Source organism: Phyllobates terribilis, unplaced genomic scaffold (assembly GCF_046119375.1).
Source record: "Phyllobates terribilis strain yellow unplaced genomic scaffold, ASM4611937v1 Scaffold_24__1_contigs__length_18792416, whole genome shotgun sequence".
In the NCBI taxonomy this organism is placed as follows: Eukaryota; Metazoa; Chordata; class Amphibia; order Anura; family Dendrobatidae; genus Phyllobates; species Phyllobates terribilis.
The window spans coordinates 3,442,562-3,467,225 of NW_027362784.1; the positions used below are offsets into that span (position 1 = coordinate 3,442,562).

The 24,664-nt window shown below is 43.8% G+C and overlaps 1 protein-coding gene across 1 annotated transcript in view; it reads left to right on the forward strand.

Moving 5' to 3' along the window:
• Positions 1–20,027: 20,027 nt before the first annotated feature.
• Positions 20,028–24,664, forward strand: part of PGBD5 (piggyBac transposable element derived 5) — a 671,274-nt gene continuing 666,637 nt past the window's right edge. Inside the window, exon 1 of the mRNA XM_073660236.1 lies at positions 20,028–20,939. Within this exon, the coding sequence (XP_073516337.1) occupies positions 20,504–20,939 (436 nt within the window). The 5' untranslated portion in view covers positions 20,028–20,503. The remainder of the gene's footprint in view (positions 20,940–24,664) is intronic.

Consider the following 24,664-nt stretch of genomic DNA (forward strand, 5'->3'; position numbering starts at 1 on the left):
CAGAACAGCAAAGAATTTTTCAAAGAAGGGTGGATGGAGGAAGAAAATACAGACAATAAGGGAAAGATGCTATGTTATGTGTATTACAAAGATACTGCTCTCCAGCCACCGCCCGATAATGGCGGACGAGGGGGGATTGACCTGTACTAATTGTGGCCAGCAGATTCCATTGTTAGCAGATTATTGTGTTGGATGTCACGCACCCCGTCCAAGAGGCCCACCCCTCGCTACTACCCAAGCCACTCCTAGTGCCCCATCCTCATCTGTTATACCTATGTCCGCCCAAAGTTCCAATCCTTCCTGCAGCGGCCATGTTGCTACACCCATTGCATTACCTCCGGCCTCTGACCAGAAGTCAGTGGGTGTGCTCCTTGCCAGTGGAATGCACCCTTCCTGTAGTGTGCTTCCTTCTGGTGGTGGCCTTCTTGGCACACCTGGAATACAGGCCTCAATACACACTACACACAGAATGGTGGTTGCCATCTTGGCACACCCGGAATACAGGCTGCAATACACACTACACCCAGAATGTGTATGAGGAAGATCATCATGATCAGTGTGTGACAGAGCATTAGACGCCAATACGTATGAGAGTGGGATTGACTTCTGTCGAGCCCTTAAAATATGGGCTCAGGATAAGCTGGCTGATCAATCTACTGCCCTCACAGATGTCACTCAAGAGAAGGAAGAGTCGGTTGAGAAGTTTTATGGGGCGCCTTTTGCAGGTCTATAAGGACCTTGGGTTCTCCTTACATACTAAAACTCATTGCCAGATGTTAGTGTCCGCCTTTATCCAGGGTCTCCCAGTCCAATTTTCTAACGACCATCTACCGCAGCCTGGTTTACAGTAATTGATTTAGCCAACGTTTTTTTCAGCATTCCACTACACAAAGACTGTCAGTTTCCATTTGCATTTACATATCAGGGCAGGCAATTGACTTGGACGGTGATGCCGCAGGGTGCGCAGAATAGCCCTAATCTGTTTGCAAAGAACATGTCTAGCTGTCTGCTGCCGTGGCAGCTGGACAACTCTGAGGTAGCACTATTACAATACGTGGATGATCTTCTCTTGTGTGCCCCCACGGAGCAAATGTTCATCAGGGCCAGTGTTAGCCTCCTCAAGCATCTAGCAGAACTGAATTGTCGAGTCTTAGCCTCGAAACTTCAGTTCTGCCTTGGTCAAGTGGTCTTCTTAGACGACTGCCTTACTCAGGGTGCCAGACATCTCAGAGAAGAAAGGAAGACGGCCATCTACCTCCTACCATTCCCAAAAGATCCCATAGAGCTGCAATGGTTCCTCGGACTATGTACATATTGCAGACAATGGATCCCAGACGCCTTACATCTGATGCAGCCCCTATATGATGCATTAAAAGAAGACACTCTGGCTGATGTAAACAACAAGGACCACCAGGAACTGCTGCAACAAGCCTTTGAGCAACAAAAATCAAGGATAATGACAGCCCCTGCCCTTGGAAATCCAGAATATGCTCAACCTTTCCATTTATATGTCTCTGAGACAGGAGGGCATGCAGCCTGAGTACTCACACAGAGACACTGTACAAAGCAGCGCCCAGTCGGGTATTACTCAGCACATCTGGACCCGGTAGCCAGGGCCTCCCCCAGCCGTCTACGAGCGGTTCACGCCACACAGCAGTTACTTGAAAAGACGGCGGATATCATCCTTGGACATGAGACTCACATTTATGCCCCACACAATATTGCGGCTGTTCTGGCTTTACAGCAACATAAACATCTGTCCACACAGAGACACCTGCGGCTGCAGTGTTCGTTGATTTTGCCAGAAAATGTGAAATTACACCGGTGCACCACCATCAACCCAGCCACCCTGCTACCAGCACCTGAAGGAGAGGGGAAAGAGGCTCCACCGCATGATTGTCTGGAATAAATTACTGCGGAGTCAACTCCACTTGTTTTAGTGGGGGAAGTACCCTTGGCTGATCCAGAACTTACGTTATATACGGATGGATCCAGATATGTTGACACCTCTGGCAGGTTTCATACTGGATACGCTGTCACAACTGAAGATACATTGGTAGAGGCTGCAACCTTACCACCGCCAAGAAGCTGGTCTCTGAAATTGTTTGCCGGTATGGAGTCCCAGAACTTATCGAAAGTGATCAAGGACCAGCCTTTTCCTCATGCGTATATCAAGAAATACTTACCATGATCGGATCAACAGTGGCGTTACATACTCCTTACCATCCACAGTCAAGTGGCAAGGTGGAGAGATTGAATGGCACACTGAAAGGGCAATTAACCAAAATGATGCAGGAGACTACGGCCCATTGGCCTGAGCTCCTTCCCATTGCACTATATCACATACGCACCACCCCCATAGGGAAACACAAACTGTCACCCTATGGCTATGTGCCCACGTTGCATTTATGAAGCAGAAAATTTCTGCTGCATAAATGCAAGTCCTCTCCCGGAAAAACGCATGCGGAATTCCGCGCGCGTTTATCGCGCATTTTTCGCGCGTTTATCACGCGTTTTCCACATGCGGAATTGCCTTGCGTTTTTTATGCATTGGACTAAGGCAATTCCGCTTGCGGAAACGCAAAATTAAATGACATGCTGCGGATTTTTGAACGCGGCATAAACGCTGCGGAAAAATCCGTAACATGTGCATAGAACTTGCGGAATCCCATTGGGGACCATGGGGTGCGGATATACATGCGTTTTTCAAGCGTTTACGCTGCGGAAATTCCGCAGCATATACGCTTGAAAAATGCTACGTGGGCACACAGCCTAAGAGATACTATTTGGGTCACAACCAGCCATAGCTAGATTTACCACACAACAGTTATCAGAAGAAACAGATTATGTTGTACAGTATGTGATTCAGCTTGCCAAAGCCTTAACTAACACCCATGCGTTAGTATCATCTTCTATTCCAGATCCAGCTGATGCAGAAGGTTGTCATACCCCCAAGCCTGGAGATTATGTGTATGTGAAGAGGCATGTTGGGAAACACGGACTAGAACCATTGTATGACGGACTATACCAAGTGCTCCTGACGACCCCAACAGCAGTAAAACATGAATTTCCTGAATATACGCCTAGTGATCCAACATGTGGCAATCCAGATGTTGGGTATTGTAGCCCCCTGGGACAAATGCCTTCATGGTATATGTTATCAAATAACACTGTTTTTATCGACTTGGTACATAAATTAGTATTACAGCACTCTGCTTTATGGGATCTGCCATCAGCCACATATTGGGTCTGTGGGAATAATGCGTACAAATGGCTCCCAGTTGGGGTAGGGGGGACTTGTACATTGGCCCGGCTAACTCCAGCCACTTACCTTATTCCCCATAGTAAAGTAGATATGAGAGCCATCCCCCTTCATACCATCTATAAACGTGCTAAGGACAACACCCCACGCCCATCAGGAAGACCTCATTTAGTACAAATGAGTATACCCAATAAGATAGCCAGTACTGTCTTCCTCTACCCTATGGTAACACAAATGTGGGACAAATTAGTGGAAGTCACTGACTAACTTAGATGACCAGATTTGGAATATTTTGGAAGTAATTAATACTACTATTGCAGTGCAGAATCAACTTATTATAGTGGCCAATCAACACACTTTAGTGCTGGACTATTTGACAGCAGCTCAAGGAGGGATGTGTCAGGTTATAGGCCCAGCCTGTTGTCTCTATATTGACCCCGACTCTACCATGCGGTTAAAGACTAAAATGGAAGACATTAGGAAACTCAGGGAAGAATATAACAAACATAATGAATTGACCAAAGACAGTTGATGGTCTGATACATTTTCCTTTTTAAATCCTGCTAATTGGTTTAAAGGGATTGGTGGAATGTTACAAGGAGTGTTGCATATTGCTGCTTGCATCTTGTTAATATATGTTTTACTAAAACTAGTCTTTTATTGTATCCCATTTTGCATGAGGAACACCTGCCAGTCATCAGAGAGCAAGGAGGACGCTGTCAACCGACATCCAGTGCTACTATACACGGACCTCCCAGATGTAACCAGCATTGAGGACCTGGACGACAAGGGAATGATGACCTTTACCCGCTTGCCCCAACCAACCTCACGTCTGAATATCAGAGCTTTATGATTATATCAACAAACAAGGGGGGATGGACATGCCGTGACAGCCTCAATTGGTAACAATGGCATTAATTGGGTGAAGACCAATGTCCCTCAGGCTCAAAACATGACCCTGGGAAAGCACCTCTATTGTTGATAATAGCACAATTTTTAGGGGGGAATATAAAGGACATATTAATATTCATGCCATGCAAGTGTAAAGGACATATTGATACTCATGCTAGAGCAACTCCATTTTGTCTGCTTGCTTTAAAATCATGTTATTATCACTCCTTGCATAACATACATTCTTTCTTTCTCTTCCCATGCAACTTTCTCACACTAACCTTTTCTCACAAAGAACATTCTGTGAGACACCCTGCTCCCGTTATCTGACTAGTCTGAGCCAGGATGGGTAACCTTGTAAATTTCCAGCGTGCTTCAAACTAACGATAATGTGACCATATATGTGTTTCCGTAATAATTGCACTAACATTGGCTCAAGCCTTTAGTACGGCTGTAGATGATTGGACATTAATAAACTCAAAACAATATAAAATGCGAAGTAGAAATAAACGGGATTAGAGATTCTCTGAATCCTCCCATACAGAGCATTGCCTCCGTCTGGTTTTCTGTTGGATTGCGCAATCAACATAATCATTTGACACTCACTTGGTCAACCATGAAGGGACGTTGGTGCCCTCCCTCAACACTTCCATCAGCGGCGCCTGCTCTCAGATGGCTGATGGCAATTATATATTTCCAGACTACTAAAAAACAGACACCAGTACAGAACATTGTTTTCTGGGCTTAGACATGGCAACGATATAGCTGATGCCAATTATTTATTTGCCACACTACTAGAAAACACACACAGTGCAGCAAAAAAAATTTTTGAGCCTAAAAATTGCAATAAGATGGCTGATACCAATTATTTATTTGCCACACTACTAGAAAAAACAGCGGTCATGAAAAATAATTTCTTTGGCTTAGAAATGGCAACAAGATTTCTGATGCCACAAGCGATAAATCCTTTTATTCCAAAAACTAAAAATCACATGTCCCTAGGAGGGGAACATACTTTTTCTATATATACTTACAAGTGTATGCTGGACACTAATCCGTGAGCCTGGGATTCTTGTGAGTATCAGGTGATATGAGCTAATTACCTTTTTTCAGTCCACTACTAGAAAACACACAGCAGTCATGAAACATTATTTCTTTGGCCTACAAATGTCAATGAGATGGCTTAATTATTTATTTCACAGACTACTAGAAAACACACAGTAGCTTAAGGGAACAGTACTCCCACAGGCAGGGGGGGGGGTGCAGAGTACACACAGCGGAATAAAAGGAGAGTAACCCCACAGGTGGGGAGTGCAGAGTACACACAGTGGCTTAAAGGGCAGTACTCCCACACGTGAGTGGGTGGGGATGCAGAGTAAACACAGCAGATTAAATGAAAGTACTCACACAGGCGTGGGGGGTGCAGAGTACACACAGCAGAATAAAGGACCGTATACTCCCACCGGTGGGGGGTTACCGAGTACACAAAGAGGATACAAGGACAGTACTCCCACAGATATGCCTAAAGAGTACACAGAGTGGCTTAAAGGACAGTACTCCCACCGATATGGGTGCAGAGTACATACAGCGGATTAAAGGACAGTACTCCCACAGGTGGGGGGTTGCAGAGTACACACAGCAGATTTAAGGACAGTACTCCCATAGTACTGCCAGTGTACCATACAAGTGTAGCATAGAAGTATGAATTAGTCTTGAATTTAATTTGATGTAAACAGACTGTACCTCATCTATAACCATCACATTCTAATAACATCTGTTTATCCATTCCTCCTAGAGGTATGCAACCCAACTTTCCTCATGCTGTCACTTCTCCCTTCCTTTGCTGCCATTATTCTCTGGTATGAATTTCACCTACTCACTGTTCCCACCCTTATTTACCACTTCCTTGTTTACTCTGGCTTAAATATCCTGCATCTGGCTCCTCTCAGTGTTAATTATCTGATATAGATGAGCAGAGGCCACTCCCCTCTGTTTAACAGCTGCCTGCACTTTGTAGCAAATATATTTGTGAGCTCTATGTCTGCAGAACATGTCGTCTGCCAGTGTAGCATAGAAGTGTACAACTCTGAATTAGTCCTGAATTTAATATGCAGAGAACTGAAGGTAACTGGATACTTAGTCACAGTAAACAATGTTCCTGTTTGTTTTCACTCTCTACTCTAATCCTTTACTTTCTAATAACCCCCCTAATCCCTAGTAAGGAACTGGTTATCTCTTCCTCCATCCTCCCCATCCACCTCACTTTCTCCTCAGAACTATTCCTCACCATACAATCCTGCATCTCTAAGCACAGACAGCCACCTCATGCCCTTTCCTGCTCCCACCTGCTAACACTTCCTCTGCTCTTCCTCACTGCCCTTGATATCTCTCCAAATCCCGCCCCCCCACCACATCCCAACAGTCACTTCTACCTTTCATCCTAGATCTAGCACACATTTCCGCAACCTCTCTAACCTCATACCCATCCGCACAGCCCCTGCTACCCCAGTACCAATAACAGGAGCTCTATGGAACGCTCTCTCCATCTGCAACACTTTCCTAAATCCATGATCTTTTCATCACTAACAAACTTTCCTTCCTCGCCATCACCAAAACCTGCCTCACCCCCACTGACACAGCCTCTCAAGCTGCACTTTCGTATAGCGGATTCCACCTTTCCCACACACCCCACCCCAGCGGCAAGCATGGTGGAGGAGTTGGCTTTCTCCTGTCAGACAACTGCTCCTTTTCACATATCCCTCCTTTACCCTCCCTCCAACCTTCAACCGGCTGTGATTTACCACCCCCGAGGTCCAGCCACAACCTTCTTAGACCACTTCACCACGTGGCTACTTCACTACCTTTCCGCTGACATCCCCACTTTCACCATGGGCGATTTCAACATCCCTATTGACACTTCCCACTCATCTGTCTCTAAGCTTCTATCCCTCACTTCCTCCTTTGGCCTTGCTCAATGGGCTTCAGCCCCCACTCACAAAGATGGCCACACACTGGACCTCATCTTCACCCACCTCTGTTCCCTATCCAACCTCTCTAGCTCTCCTCTCCCTCTTTCTGACCACAACTTATTCACATTCTCTCCACTCTCCTCTCCAGGTCCACAATCCCCACTCCAGAAAATTGAACACGCTCGCAGAAATCTCAAACACCCCGACCTACACTCACTCTCTGAATCCCTCCTCCCTCTTAGACAAATTCCTTACACGATTCAGATGCTGATGCCGCCTTATATAACACCACAACAGCTGCAGCTCTTGAATCAGTCGCCCCCCTCACACATACCAAAGCTCGCACAATCAACAGGCAACCCTAGCACACCAGCCTGAATGAAGAGCTCAAACAGAAACTGGCCAGCACTTCTAAAACAAGAAATAGGTGTGAACAGGTGCTTACTTGGAGCAGCTACCTCCATATACAACTAACCAACAAAGCAGCACACTGTAATTCTAAGTATGCGAACATGAAATATATGAAATTTGAATAGCAATACTGCTGTAGAAAATAGAAAAAAATTATAAATCTTGGCGCATAAATTGGCCAATTCATGTATTAAGGTGTTTCTCAAAAATACCATGAAAATACTTAGCATTACAGTGTGCAGCTTTGTTTGTTAGTTGTATATGGAGGTAGCTGCTCCTAGTAAGCACCTGTTCATACCTATTTCTTGTTTTGGAAGTGCCAGCCAGTTTTTTCTGTTTCTATGTATAAGCTTTGACTGAGCACTCCGCCTCTATGACACAGGCGATTTTAATTGCAGCAGGATCTTATTATCCCACACACAAGCAAGCATAGTCTCTTAGAGAGGTAATCACATTGATAGGGTTCTGGAATTTTTGAGAAACGGCTTAACATGGCTACCAGGTACACAAGAATTGGCCAATTTTTGCGCTAAGATTTCTCATTTATTTATGTTTTCTACAGCAGTAATGCTATTCAAATTTCATATATTTCATGTTCGCATACTTAGCGTTACGGTGTGCTGCTTTGTTTGTTAGTTCAATAAAGAACCGAGACGGGCTTCTAGGGTTGCTGAACGGAGATGAAACATGTCCCACTCCAACGAGCACTTCATCGCATTCAAACAAGCCCGCACTACTTTCAGGTCCGCACTCACTGCAGCAAAACAAACATACTTCTCATTTCTCATAGCCTCCCTGTCTCACAACCCTAAACAGCTATTCAGTACTTTCAATTCTCTCCTCTGTCCCCCAGCTCCCCCTCCCTCTCCACTCATCTCAGCTGAAGACTTTGCCTCATTCTTCAAGCAGAAGATTGACAATATAAGGCAAAGCTTTGCCATAAGTACCCACAGTCCCTCCTCATAACTACTCAACTCTCCTCCTCCAAAACCAGCTTTTCAGCCATCATGGAAGATCATCTTTCCTCTTTACTCTCCAAGTCACATCTCGCCACCTGTGAACTTGACCCAATCCCGTCCCATCTCATCCCTAACCTTACCACAGTCTTCATCCCAACCCTAACCCACCTCTTCAACCTGTCACTAACAAGTGGTGTCTTCCCCTCATGTTTCAAACATGCCTCGATCACACCCATCCTCAAAAAGCCATCCCTTGACCCATCCTTTCTGTCTAGCTATCGCCCCATATCACTTCTCCCCTATGCCTCAAAACTACTGGAACATGTCCATCTTGAGCTGCCCTCCCACCTCTCCTCCTGCTCCCTCTTTGACTGCCTCCAATCTGGCTTTTGACTGCACCATTCTACTGAAACTGCCCTGACTAGAGTCACCAACGACCTACTAACCGTCAAATCCAAGCGACACTACTCTGTCCTTCTCCTTCTGGACCTGTCATCTGCCTTTGACACAGTAGACCTCTTACTACAGACTCTCTCATCTCTCGGCATAACAGACTTGGCCCTAATTTGGATGGTTTCATACTTAACAGATATGAAAATCAGTTTCTCCCACTCACACACCACCTCCTCGCCAGCCCTCTATCTGTTGGTGTCCCCCAAGGCTCAGTTCTAGGACCCCTGCTATTCTCCATCTACACCTTCGGCCTTGGACAGCTCAGAGTCTCATGGCTTTCAGTATCACCTCTATGCTGACGACACACAGATCTACCTCTCTGGACCTGATATTACCTCCTTATTAACCAGAATCCCACAATGCTATGTCATCTTTCTTCTTTGCTAGATTCCTAAAACTTAATATGGATAAAACTGAATTAATCATCTTTCCACCATCTCGCTCAACCCTTGCACCTGATCTATCTATCAAAGTCAATGGCTGTCCACTCTCCCAAGTCTCGCAAGCTCGCTGCCTCAGGGTAACCCTGGACTCTGATCTTTCCTTCAAACCTCATATCCAAGCCCTTTCCACTTTTTTCTGACTCCAACTCAAAAATATCTCCCGGATCCGCACATTCCTCAACCATGAATCTGCAAAAACACTAGTGCACACCCTCATCATCTCTCGCCTCGACTACTGCAACCTCCTGCTCTGCTGCCTTATTTTTAACACTTTTGCACCCCTGCAAACTATCCTAAACTCTGCTGCCCGACTAATCCACCTATCCCCCCGCTATTCCCTAGCTTCTCCCCTCTGTCAATCCCTGCACTGGCTCCCCATTTCCCAGAGACTCAAGTTCAAGACCCTAACCATAGCATATAAAGCCATCCACAATCTGTCTCCTCCATACATCTGTGACCTAGTCTCCCGGTACATACCTGCACACAACCTTTGATCCTCACAAGATCTCCTGCTCTACTCCCCTCTTATCTCATCTTCCAACAATCGCATACGAAATTTCTCCCGTGCACCCCCCTACTCTGGAACTCTCTACCCCAACATATCAGACTCTTGCCTACCGTGGAAACCTTCAAGAGGAACCTAAAGACCCACTTCTTCCAACAAGCCTACAGCCTGCATTAACCCTCTCTCCACCATACAGCTGCACGACCAGCTGTACCCTCACCTACTGAATCCTCACCCAACCCTTGTAGACTTTGAGCCCTCACGGGCAGGGTCTTCTCTCCTCTTGTACCAGTCGCTGACTCGTTTTTTTCGTAAATCAAGACTTTATTGCGAAAATGATTAACAATCATTAATTGGAGAACTTTTACATAAAAATAATAAAGTACACAGTGTGTCACAAATGATTGGAGAACCAGATTATGTAAGTTTTCTGATTCAAACAATGGACAGTATTCACACTAGTGGTCACCACCGATTTATATAACTATTAGAAACTGGGAGGGGTATCAAGAGAAAAAAAGATGTGTGAATAAAATGTAACTTTTATTAATACTATTAAAAGATTTGTTTAAAATTTTTGTTAAATTGATTATCATACATCAAAGGATGCATATTGGGCCGCTGATATGATGAATTCTAAGCAGTGTTGGCCCACAAGATCCTGATTTCAATAAGATAGCACTGATATAAATTATCCACAACCAGTGTCCCTACAATTATTTGGTTGGGTATGGTAAATTAATTGTCCCAGTTGCCTTCACTGTACCTATCAAATTATTTTTGTAGTATATATGCCATATAGTAAAGTACCATCTCGATGTAAGAAATAGTCATTGCACTCACCCTTATACAGCCTCCTATTAACCTCTCAGTTATGTATATGTGACTGATGAGTCAATGGCAATATTGTATGGAGAGACGTTTGTTATTATAATTGTGCGATCCTATAGTGGGGAGTTGTCATACAAGCAGCAATTAAATCAGCTTGAGCAACTGGTATCCCCTCTCAAATAGGAAACACACGCTGATCTCATGCAGGTAGTACACACGCGGTCAATGCCGCTAGTTTCACCAACGGAATCGATCTCCAGGTAGGCCGCTCAGGTTGCCCTGCCCTGGACAAGACTAGGCCACTTTATTATTTAAAATGACCAGTTTATGAATTTTGATAAAGCCAGAGTGGAAAGCAGAGAGTTGTTTGCTCCAAAATGCATGTCAAAGATCAACTCAGCCAAGTGTTTAAATTTTGGGTTTCTCTGAAGGCAATTCACGGGGCCCATCTTATATGAGTTTCCATCGATTTGGCCTATCAGGAGTTCCATTCTATAAATGTTATTAAGTTTGGACACAAATTCCGAAGGTGGTGGCGTTTTATCTTGTTTCCAATACCTCGGGTTAAGATTCCTAGCCACTGTGAGGAAGTGTCTAAGCAAGCCTTTCTTAAATCTGGAAATTGAGATGTCACTTAATGATAATAGGGCCAATTCTATTGAGAGGTGAATCCTATGTATAGATAGCTTGTTATAGAGATCAAATATCACTATCCACAGGTTCTTGATAGGTGGACATGACCACCAGATGTGTGTATATGAACCTCTGTCCTCAAGACATCTTCAACACGTATCTGGAGTTGTGGGGTACATAGAGTGGATGGTGTCAGGACATCTGTACCACCTTGATAAAACCTTAAAACTTCTCTCCTGTGATACTGAGCATAGAGACTACCTAAACGTGAACAAAAGGATTTTAGAACGATCCTCTGGTGATAAAGGTCTTCCGAGGTCTCTCTCCCATTTTGCAAAGAACAGAGGGAAATTTTATGGGGGTGTTTGACCCTCTTGGTACTATTTATAAAATGAGGAGACTGTGTGGTCTAGAGGGCTCTTTCATATGCATAGGGTTTCAAATGGAGTGAGAGGTCTGAGAATATCTGTTTGTTTGTTTATCAAATTAATGTAACGTTTTAGCTGTTCATAAAAGAACCACAAGCCCGAAGGAGACTCTCTACCAAGCTAAATGTCTTGCAATGGTCTCATTCCAGATTGATTTACAAAATCATAGACGATAGGGAGTGAGTCTTTGTGTTTGTTTTGATTGTTTTGTAAAAGATTACATTACAAGATTACATTACAGTACAAGACTTTACAAGATTGTAAAAAGATTGTTTTGTTAAAGCCCGCTGGAAAAGCTGGATTGTCATAAACTGGTGTTAAAGGACCTGGTATGGATGATAAATGTAGAGATCTATTGCCTTGTCTAAGAAAAAGGTTGAGATTCTTGGTAAGGAAGGGGAAGGATCTCTCGCCTTCTCCAGCAGTCCAAAGGACCACCAAGGGGTCGTAGCTGGACAGATCCCTTTCCAAGCCAACCCATTTCTTACTACCGCCGTGGTGAAATAAGTCTAAGGTGCACGTTCCGAGAGAGGCATAACTATATAGAGAGAAGTCCGGTAGACTCACACCACCTACCTGTTTGGATCTACTTAACAAAAAGTAAGTATAATGTGAGCGTTTGAAACCAAATTAATCTAATTATTGCTTTCTTGAGCCTGGAGAAAAAGCAGGCTGGAAGAAATAACGGTATGGTTTAAAAAAATATAGAAGACATGGAAGAAGATCCATTTTAATGGCATTGATCCTGCCGAACCAAGACAGTTGTAACAAGTTTGCGTGCAGCCCAAGATATTTTCAAGAACATGTATCTACCTTCAGTGTCTAGTAGCGATTCTAAGACCTCTGGGATGAAGGATTTGTGAAAAGCTATCGAGACCCTTTTAGATTTAGAGTTTGAGTTGGTGCTATAGAACCACTTGGGGTAGAACCTTGACATGCCATTAGGTATGGCTCGGGTTCTAAAGTGTGTCTCCTGGAGCATTAATACTGAGACATGTTGTTTGTGGTTGGAGTACAATGCTTGCCTCCTTTTTCAGGGTTGTTTAGCCCCTTTGCATTAAAGGAGGAGAACTTTATTTTATATATGATATTTATTTTTACCTAGAGCTTGGAAATGTAACCACCCATCCAGAGGAGAGATCAGAGGGGATATGACAGGATTAGGTGAGAAGATAGATGGGTAAGTAGGTAGAAGAAAAAAATAGCGAAAGAGAAGAGGAGAATTAGAGTGGGTGTTCTTTAAACACCAGGTGTCGGGCACCGATAGTGCTGGAGTTAGCAGCATATTCTACATTTGCACCAGGAAGGGAGGAAGGAAGACGAGGGCGAGTCAGCACCCCACCCCCCTTCCCACATCCACCTAATGTGTTTCAAGTATATAACAAAACCTCTGTAGCCATAACCTTGTTATGATAACAAACAAACATCTGAATGGGATCAGATAAATAAAAGTTATGCCAGTGACAATTCAAGCCCCGTTAACCATAGTTGCTAGAGGATAGGAACCCACCAACACTACAGCCAGGAAGGATACAGGAAGGTGAACAGCCACGGCAAGACTCTAATCTAGGTAATATCTCTTTGAAATATAGGTATATGGTAAACTAAAACAAAATTGAAACTTTACAGTTCACAAAGCAACACAGACATTTGAGTCAAGAGAACCGGCCGATCTAATGTGTTATGCAAAATCTCCTCTTGCGATAGGGTGACAGAACCCTAATAGAGGAGAAAAAGAAAATATATATAGAATATGGAGTGAAAAGGAAGTCCCTTCATGTATTGTTGGAGGCAGCTCCAAGTTTTTTCTGCCTTTTTATTATGTTGAACATTGTGCCATCTTGGAGGGGTGGTTGGAAGTTGTGGGGTCTTTGGCCAGTAAGGAAGATTGATCATTGGAAGTTCAAAGGTTCCTAAGAAATTGATCACCAATTCTTTGAAAAATGGCTGATTTCCCTCCCTTGAAGGCTGTCAATTGAAAAGGATATCCCCATTTGTAGGTGATGTCTTTATCTTTTAGGCATAACAATAGAGGTCTCAACGCTCTTCTTAACTGTAGTGTACATCTGGATAGATCAGAGAGTAATAGGATTGGGGTTCCAGAATAGTTTAAGGGTCCTTTCTGCCTTGCAGCAGCCATTATAGTTTCTTTAACTTTGTAATAATGCACTCTGCAAATAACATCTCTCGGACGTGATTCAAATGTAGGTTTGGGGCCCAGAGACCTATGGATGCGGTCAAACTTGATTGAGTTGGCTTCTTTATCACCTATAATGTTCAGGAACAGTTTCTGTACTATACGGTCAAGGTCTGGAGTTGTTATAGTTTCAGGTAAGCCGCGTATGCTAATATTATTTTGTCTGTTGCGGTTTTCTTGGTCTTCCAATCCAGGTGAAATATCCTCTAGTTGAAGAGTATGGCTGGTTATGATATCTCTATGTACTTGTAGTTCTTGAAGAGTATCCTCTTGTGATTTCTCGACCTCCTCAATACGTGTAGTAAATTCAGCATTCAAATTGTGGATTTCTTTTTTATAGGAGTTCTCCAGTCTACATACAAATCCTTCTAGATCCTTTTTTGTGGGTAGAACTTTTATATATTTACTCAGCTCAGTTATATTCATGTCATCTGCGGGTTCGCCAGCCCCTTCATAATCATCTGTTGATTTACTGGGTGAACCGTGAGGTGTCAGATTATCACGTGAAGGAGAGCTATCATGGGAGGCTGCTTTAGCCATTTTGGATCTAGTGTTTCTGGTCTGAGAGTTAAAACTAAGATAATGATACATTTCTTTAGGACTATTCTCTGAATTTGTGTTCTGCTTTGTAGATGGTGTGGGTCTACCCATATGTGCCTGTGACTATAGGTGGTTACTAGAGTGGGGTATGGGGGGTAGGGTGACTACCCCATTTATCTCACTCCTCCATCAGCAGGTCTCCTCCCGATTAGAAATTTTATTCACTGTTGGGGATGTGGGTGCTATCTTTCTGTTCATAATCTTAAATAGAATATGGCTCAGTCTTACACCTCTCCAGTATGCGGTTACCCCAAAAGTAGTCCCTGGGAACCCCTTGATTTTACCCAGATATTGTGTCCTGTGTCTTCAGCTAAGTTGTAGGGGACAGAGTATCCAGAATCCCTTTCATCTTTAATAAATGTTCATTGAGTTAGAGAGAGGGTAGCCAGTGATCATTTGGGCATTTTGTAATGGAAGGAAGAGGTGGCTCATTCCATCTGTCTGTGCAGTATTCAGAAGCAGTCACGTGATGGTGCCAGCACAGTCTGCGTTTTGGCACCAAGCACCTCTGAAAATGGCACCTCAGGAAGAAGGAGGGGCGGGGGGGGAGAGAAGCGGCCCCTAGAGCTCCGTTAGAGAGGCCAAAACCTCTCCAACCCTCTCACAACTCGACTCTACAGGCTCCAGCCCTCCACGAAAGGCGCTGCAGCCTTTCAACAAGCTTTATTAGACAGGCGAACCCGAACAGGAAACCGGACATCCAGTAAAAAATCAGTGTTCGGGGTTTGGTACCGGACACTAGGTTTGGGTTTGCTCTTCCCTATATATTAATTATAATGTACACTGTGGATGTCAGTAAAAACAGTTGCTGAGTGCCTGCAATTAACTGACACTAACTGTAATTATATACAGTATATTAGTAAAAAATACTATAGTATAAGCTAATTACTACAGTATGTTTTTACTAGATTTACTTAGATTCTGCTGTTCCTATGTTTAACCCTATAAGCTATTTATTTTTTTATACAAAAAAAACAGTATATCCAAATGTCACACACGCTAAGTATATCAAACCTTGCTAAATAATATGATATGCAGAAAAACACGAGCCATATAAGCACTGTTTGAGGGAAGGCACAAAGGCAATTCAAAATTAGAATTTTTATTGAAAATAGATTTAAAAAAAAACATTTTAAAACAAATATAAAGCAGGGACTTTCATCTGGCCAACTGACAATATCAAACAATACTATATGCAGAGAAGAAATGCACTAATTTATGAATAATATTCAGTCATGTGTTACAGTATTCTCATACATGTAAAAGTGCAAATGACAACTAGAAAACTAATCAAAGTATCTGTAAACTGAATTCACTCACTTACTGCAGTATTCCCATAGATGTTAAAGTGCAAATGCCAAGTGGGAAGATAATGAAAATTGTTTTTTAACAGAGTTCTTTCATTAATTACATCATTCCTATATACATAATTGAAAGTGCGCGTGCCATATGTAAAAATGATGATAAAGATATCTGTAAATACTATTCACTCACTTATTGCACATTCCCATCAATTAACAGTGCAAGTGCCATACAGGAAAATGCTGTTAGCGCATTCCCCTTATCTTTATTCAGGATATCCTAACAGCAAAGTAGATAATGTGATCCATTTACTTACATATGTCTCTGCTAGAGTCTGCACATGTCAGGGCTCACGTCCTACCCCGACTACGCCATTTCACCAAAGCTTCTTCACACAGGGGGGAGGCATTGTCAGTTGGCTAGATGAAAGTCCCTTCTTTATACTTGTTTTAAAGTGTTTTTTAAATCTATTCTCAATAAAAATTCAAGTTTTTAATTGCCTTTGTGCCGTCCCTCAAACTGAGCTTATATGGCTCATATCTGCGTATCACACTAAATAAAAACACACAAGGTGGCGGAGCATATAAAGTGACAAAAAAATGTCACAATTTAAAAAACAAACAAAAAGCCAGCAACAAATATTGAGCCCAGATAGAGACCAGAGATGTGTGTCACTGATCAGCACTCTGTGGTAGCAGGACACACACACAGAAGCACAGAAGTGTTGTAAGAGTAAAAATTAAAAAATAACAGAAAAAAAAAGTCCTGGCCAAAAATTTCCCACAGACGCCAATCACTGATGTGTGGCACCAATCAGCACTTAGTAGACCCCTAAAAAGATCTGATGACAAACCCTGACTCCCCTATAGACCCTAAATAGTTTCTGCACCTATCGCCGAGACAGAAACCTGGCCCTAGCTGACCCTAATGCTAGGCCCTAGGCAGGGAGTGGGAGGGCTGAGTGCTAAGTCAGCCCCACTACAACTAAAGTACACACAGGGGAAACAAACAGGCGAATAGACTTAGCTTCAAGATGACACCGGAGAAAGCACAGTAACAATCCACGAAGGAACTCCAAGGTAACTCTAGTCGACTACTGGAATCCCAGGCCTGAATAGGTATACACGATATCACTAGCAACTCTGAGGGTTTGAGTGTATTTAAGGACACAGGAAGGAAATGCTGATTAACAGCAGAAAGGTGAGGATAATTCAGGGTCCTAAAGAGAAAAGTATAATCCCAACGCAAGGTGAGGATCACCTTTTGAGTCCTAAAGAGAGAGGAATAAAGAAGAGCTCAGGGAGTTGTTTGTAAGGCCAAACGCAGTGACATTCTACAGCCAGAAACCGTATAACTGTCCGTCAACCCTGATACACCCGTGACACCTGGTAAATGGACCACATCCTGGTATATGGCCCAATCCTGGTATATGTCTCCCCTTATATTCAATGCATAGGAAAAAAAAAACACTTGTACTTAACTTCCCTGTGGTTCCATGCAGCGCGACGTCCTATTTTGTCTGTTCAGAGCAGATAACAGGTCAGCGGTGATCTGCAGCATGTACTGCTATCATAGCACCTCCTGACAAACGGTGGACACCGTGTCCAGCTATCACACTGCTACAGAACCTACGGAACCTAATAGGCTCATACTTTGTTTACATCCCTTCTCACAACCTGTACACCGATGAAGGTCTAATATGACCGAAACGTCTGTTAATTTTTTGCACTTTATTAAAAATATAAAAAAAATATAAAAAAGATTTCATGAGTCTCCTGAGTGCCAGGTCATTTCTCTATGTGACTACAGGCTTGTAACCCTACCTGAGCACCACCTCTACTCCAGGAAGTGCGGTAGTTCCTATCTACTTGTACTGTAATACTGATCACCGCTCCCCGCAGATACTCACCTCACTTGGGACCTCTGATCCCCAGAACTTCCTCTACTCACAGGCTCCAGTCATCTCATGCACTGAGCAGTGTGTATGATAACAGGGAGAAAGTGGAGCATACACTGCGGGCTCCACAGAGATGGCCGCGCTCTCCTTCCACGTCTGTGACCTGGTCTGCCCCGGAGGCGTGCCCAGGTCACAGCTAGGGGTAGGAGAAGCAGCCTCAATACAAGAGATGAGGTTGTCGTCCAACCGCTTGCTCTTATACCCAGGGGCTGCCATATTTGAGGTGTGTGAGTGTCATGCTCAGACACTTACACAACCCCAAATGAAAATGGCAGACCCCAGTGGCTGAAATAAAAATTAATAAAATGAAAATATTAAAGTTTAACATTTATTTTTGTATGAAAAATGGTTGATTATATAATCAATAATTAATACAAAAATAAAAATCGTGACACCTACCCTTTGAAAGATTTATCCAGGACTTTAGACTTTTTTTTTTTCCCGGTGGGGCAAAGCACTTTCCAACTGTGAGCGCTTTCTCTTCTGTTCTGCTCTGTTGACGTGACCTAAAGGACATTACAGGGAGCAAGAAAATCACCGCCTGAGTGGGAGAGATCATTAGCAACTACCTGCCGGTAAATTCTTAGCTCCAATAGGGAAAAAAACTAAAGTCCCGAATAACCCCTTTAAGAATATAAATTGTATCCATAAAAATTGTATGCCATATGGTTCATTCATATAAGAACCGATTTATTTAGCATGCCCCAAGACTTGAAAAAGTAAGTTTCATGCAAATTATAGAAAAAAATGGTACTTGCTGCGATTTTTTTTTCATGTGTGCATTCTTTTGGTGTGAAACAAAATGTTATCTGAACAGCCTTATTGTTCCGCGCGTTGTCCATGTGAGCTCCGTTTTTTCCATGGACAGCTCCTGGACTAAAATTACGGCCGTGTGAATGTAGTTTTATTCATACAATGTGGATTTTGCAGGTCAAGGATTTTAAAGGGGTTGTCCACTACTCTAACAACTCCATCTGAATCCCTATATTATCCCACTGTAAAATAACATCAATCATACTTGTTTCTGGTACTGGCACTGTTCCAGCAGAATCGGCACCGCTCCAGATTTTCTTGGGCCCCGGGGGAAAGAGTCTCAGTCACCCCTTTAACAGATAACACCATTCATGATGCACAGATACTGCAGAGAAATATAGGCATAGAACACAGGGCCCAGCCTGTCCACTCATCCTTCACATATGCAAACATACACGCATGCAGATATGCGTGCGCACACATGGTACGCAGACATGCACACGCATGCGATATGCAGGCATGCGTGCGCACACATGGTATGCAGACATGGTACACAGACATGTGCACAGACACACACATGCACATGGTACACAGATCTGCACACATACAATATGCAGACATGCACATACACAGATACACGTACATATTTGAACACATTCTTAAAAACACAAATATATATACACAGTCACTGACATACACAGATATTCACATCATACATGCATACATACATATGCACACGCACACAAAAACTTTAGAAATATATTTAATATGGGGATTGGGGAAGCTGGGAACAAGCCTCACTCACCTGCCCCTGGCCTGTGTCCTGTCCAGCTCCTCAGGTTTGTGGCTGGCCAGGGCCGCAAGGTGTTTGCCGTCGCAGTCATGGCCCTGGATTATCAGGAGGGCCCACTTGCTGTGGGGGCCCGAGCTGCTCCCCCAGCACCTGTACAGGTCTGCCACGGGCGCTGCTTGATTGTCGGCATTTCACCAGATATGGTCGCGTGCAATGCACAGAACGGCTGTCTGGTATTAATGACGTGACGTGGCCGGGGCAACACACAAGCATAATTAAACGTGCAGTGTTGCATCTGCTATGTCATTGCTACCAGACACAGCCGCACAGCCCACTGTGCGCGGCTAAGTCTGGTGAAGTGCCAGCAATCAAGCAGCGCCAGTGGCGGTCCTGTACAAGTGCTGCGGGAGCAGCCCGGGCCCCCCTGATAATCCAGGGCCCCGGTACTTACCTAGGTGCTGGCGCCGGCCCTGGTCAGCACTGGCTCTCCCATGGCTCTCGTGACATTGGCTGCAAGGATTGCATGACATAGCAATCATTGCTAGCTTCACTCTCTTCTCCTCTAGAAGTAATTGACATCCAGAGGAAGGAAGAGCTGTGTCTGCATTCTCACTTCCTCTGGATGTCTTTATTTGTTCAAGGGAGGGAAGAGTGAAGCCAGTCCTGATTTTCCACATTTATTATGTCATGGGAGCACCAGGAGAGCTGGTGTCAACACTGTGGGAACAGTGCTAGCATCAAAGGCGAGTATAAGTTTTATCATTTTCCGGAGAAGTAGTGTACAAACCCTTTAAATCCAGACTGGGAAAAGAAAGAATTCTTGAGGTGGTCCCCACACTGAACCCACATTCAGCTGAGCCTCACTGACAATGGCCCCCAGCTGGGCGAGCTTCAGAGAGCAGCTTCGGGCTTCACCCTGAGTATATCATTCAGATCCTCGGGTTTAGTAGATCGCATCCTGAGACAATCCTACAGAAATTGGTCCCAGAACTGGTGAGGACTCACGCCCAAAGGATACAAGAAAGATAGGCGGATCTGGAGGAGGAGATCGGAAGTGCTCACATCCCCAATCGTTCATCACTTGCTTCCATATTCTTTCTGATAAGCAAGGAATCAATGACGATGATGCCGGCTGATATTTCGACGAGAGATGAGAAGAAGCAGGCTTTGTCTCTGCTGGAAGCCGTCCGCAGCCGTTATGAGAGCCTGCAGATCTCGGATGAGTTTTCCGAGGACTCGGAGGACAGCAGTGCTCATCCATTCTACAGCACATCTCCGGATTCATCCGCTGAAGCCAGTGAGCAAGATGATGCGGCAGAAAAGCTGCGCCCTGATCACACTGAGCCGGCATATGTGCCTAAGGCTGGAAAAGAGCAGACGAGACGCACAGCTGAGTGCACTATCTGTGCCTGTCAGACCAGGCCGGAGGATGGGACTGGGAGCGTGTGCGATGCTGCCTGCCAGAGAAAGCTCCAGCAGGACCTGGAGGATGAGAATGGGTGGTCCTCCAAGCTCCACCATGTACTTACTCCTACCTTTGACCAGATTTTTGGTAAGACCTCCACTATCTCTGATTTGTCAGTCAACTATACCCATTCCTCCTATCACACTAGATTTTTGTATTGCTTACATTAAAGGGAACCTGTCCTGTCCTATCTACTATGTAAATTTCCCCCATAGCGTTGTTAGTAATGCCATGTGCATCACTAACACACTTTTTTCATTAGAATTGGTGGTAATATAATGAGTCTATAACATTGTATATACTTATATCCTACCTGCTTGTTCAGTCATAGAGGGGTGGCACTGCATTCAGTCAAGGGTGGCACCGCATTCAGTCAGGGGTGGCACCGCATTCAGTCAGGGGTGGCACCGCATTCAGTCAGGGGTGGCACCGCATAAAGTCAGGGCTGGCGCCGCATTCAGTCAGGGCTGGCGCCGCATTCAGTCAGGGGTGGCACCGCCCACGTAGTTGAATTTTGCTCCCGGCTAGCGCTGATGTAAGTGGGGTGCTTGCGCAGTATGACATAGCCAGCCGCAGCTCCCCGCACATGCACAGTGAAGTTCCAAGCTTCACTGAGTGCAGCCAGAGCCACTCGTCACAGCTCATGCGTAGTGAAGCGAGGAGCTGCGGCTGGCTATGTCATACTGCGCAAGCACCCCACTTACATCAGCGCTAGCCGGGAGCAAAATTCAACTACGTGGGCGGTGCCACCCCTGACTGAATGCGGCGCCACCCCTGACTGAATGCGGCACCACCCCTGACTGAATGCGGTGCCACCCCTGACTGAATGCGGCACCACCCCTGACTGAATGCGGTGCCACCCCTTACTGAATGCGGTGCCACCCCTTACTGAATGCGGCGCCACCCCTGACTGAATGAGCAGGTAGGATATAAGTGTATAAAATGTTATAGAGTCATGATATTACCACTAATTTTAATGAAAAAAGCGTGTTAGTGATGCACATGGCATTACTAACAAGGCAATGGGAGAAATTTACAGAGTAGACAGGACAGGACATGACAGGTTTCCTTTAAGGCTGGGTTCACACGTTAAACTGCTGAATTTCCCCTGGTTTTGTGGCACGATCACTTATTATAGAAGGCAAATAGCTGTTTTTTTGCTCTATCAGTGCACTTGGAATTTTTTTCTCCCATTTTCCAGTACTCCATGTGGTAGAATGAAAGGTGTCATTCAAAAATGCAACTCGTCCTGCAAAAAAAAAGAAAAGCCCTCATATGGCTATATTGATGAAAAAAAAATGAAAAATTTAGGGTTCTTGGAAGAAGGGGATGAAAAAACAAAAACGAAATTGCCATGTTATGAAGGGGTTAATTACATATTACATTCAGGTTATGTTATGTTTTTGCATTATTTATGCATTTTGTATGGTTTTGGAAACCCAGGGAGGGTATCCTGTAGCTTAAAAAGTATTTGTGATAGAGAACAACTGAAGTAACTTTTGGATTCGGAAGGCAAATGTTAGTAAGAAACAAGTGTCAGATCTAACAGCGAAAATGTTGTTGGTCAGCGATAATTAAATACACACATACTTCTTAATAAAATTAGATTTTTGTTGATCGCTCCTCCATAATAAAGAGATGGGGCACAGCTTGCACTCCAAGAAGGGCAGTATGAGTTTGAGGAGGTAAAACGTTGTGCTCACATAGGATTTTGATACTAGGTGTGACCGTCCCCGTAACACCACCATCCTACACTATGGGTAATCAGGATTGATCAAAAACATCAAATAGCATTTTCAGTGGCATTTACAAGTAGTTGAAAAATCATCAAAAAGTTTATAATAAATTCATCCATTAAAAAGCACACCCCGACACCTACATCTGGCTCTGCACTCATGCAGTGTACAGCCGGCTGTCAGTCAGTGGTGGGGCGTGGTTATAGTTGGCCCTCACTGTGTACTGAGCCGTAACTGAAGTCACATCTCTATGACCGAAAGCCAGGAGGCCATCGGGAGGAGTAAAATTAATTTCCTCCCAGTAGCCAGGCTTTCTGTGCGGCATTAGGCTGCGAGAACATCAGATGAGAAATGCTAATGACACTCGGCTCCCGCTCTGCTGTGAGCAGGAGCCGAGTGTCAGTGCTCTGATCCTCTCGCACAGCTGCAGAGGGGACGGAGAAATCAATTTCTCCATCTTCTCTGTTGCTGACATCGGCGGGAATCGATGTTGCAGTGCGATATTTCACACGCACCCATAGAATTAAATAGGTGCGTACGATCTGAATCCTGCATGCAATCGCAGCATGCTGCAATTTTTTTTTCCCAGCCTGATCGCAATCCGATCAGAGCTGGGAAAAAAAAACGCCACTGAGCACAGAATCGTAGGATTAAATTGGTCCGAATGCAATCCGATTTTTTTTTTTATCAGATTGCATTTGTCTGATTTAATTGTAAGTGAGAGCGACTCCTTAGAATGTTATTAAACTGCAGATTAATCTCATATCTGCAAGTGAATAGCATTTAGGGACAGGATAGGTTCCCTTTAATCACGGACAGCTCAGGGTTTGCACCCTAATGCATTATGTGTGCTGTCAGTAATTCTCACGGACCCATACGCTTGCATGAGTAATTTTAATTTGCAATTCTGATCAAAAACGGACATGTCTCCATGATTTTTTGTGGACACATGGCCCACAAAAAAAAACACAGACATGTGAAGAGCACAATAAACTTTAATGTTAGGACTCGTATCCGAAAATCGGACGTCTTAATAAGGCCTTAGTCTGCATTCACATGCGATGTTCATACTTCAACTTTAAATGGCAGTAGCCATGTACCTCTACGTTCTTTCCTGTTTTTCTGGGACAATCTCTCAATCTTAGAGGCAAATAGCTGTTGCACCTATAAAGCCACGCAGACATTATGATTGGTCATGCAGGTGAAAGTGCAATTTCTCAATGTTTTTTTTATTTTTTTATTTACCATGTTCAATATATGGTAAAACTGACCGGCTATAGGTTAGTAGGAATACGCAGATACTAAACATGTATAGTTTTTTTTATTTAAAGTGAGCCTGTCATGTCCTAGCTGCCCTCTAGACTGCCCCCATAGCATTGTTAGTGATGCATCTGACTCCCCGATTGTTGCTGAGAACAATGCTGTCACACTCTTATTCCACTTTAAGGGCTGACAATAAAACATTCCAAATCAACTTGAAATTGCAGTTGACAGGAAAAAAAATGGTAAACATTTTTTCCTGCATAATGACTTGTGTGTGTATATAAGACAAAATTTAAATAATTATTATTATTTTTTTTAATATAATTTTAAGTAAACCAAAACAGAATTTTTTTTAATGAAAAAATAGTACATTTCAGTGTCATTTACGAAGGAAGCAAGAACGGCCAAAATTAGGGACTCTGCTACACCCTGTGTTAGACATAAAGGAGGGCCTCATACACATTCTGTTCAAACTGTCATGTAGTGGTACTCCTAGACTCATAAAGGCTAGGCACTAGGTGCAAATCCTGACAAAAATTACAAGTCGGGTCATCCATACACCATTGAAGGCACAAACTGTATATTGTGAACAAAGCCAGGAAAAAAATAAATAGGGTCCTCTATAGACCCTAGAAGGCAACAACTGGCGGGCCTCATTCAAATATAACATTCAAATATAACATTCAAAACACTTTATGTGTTGCTGTTATCTAAGGGTGTGGAAAAGTCGGGTCTAAGCTTTGTTCATTGTTATCAGAGTGAGCCTGTCGGCACTTTCTGTTGAGAAGCGAAAGCGCCAGTCTGTTTTTACCC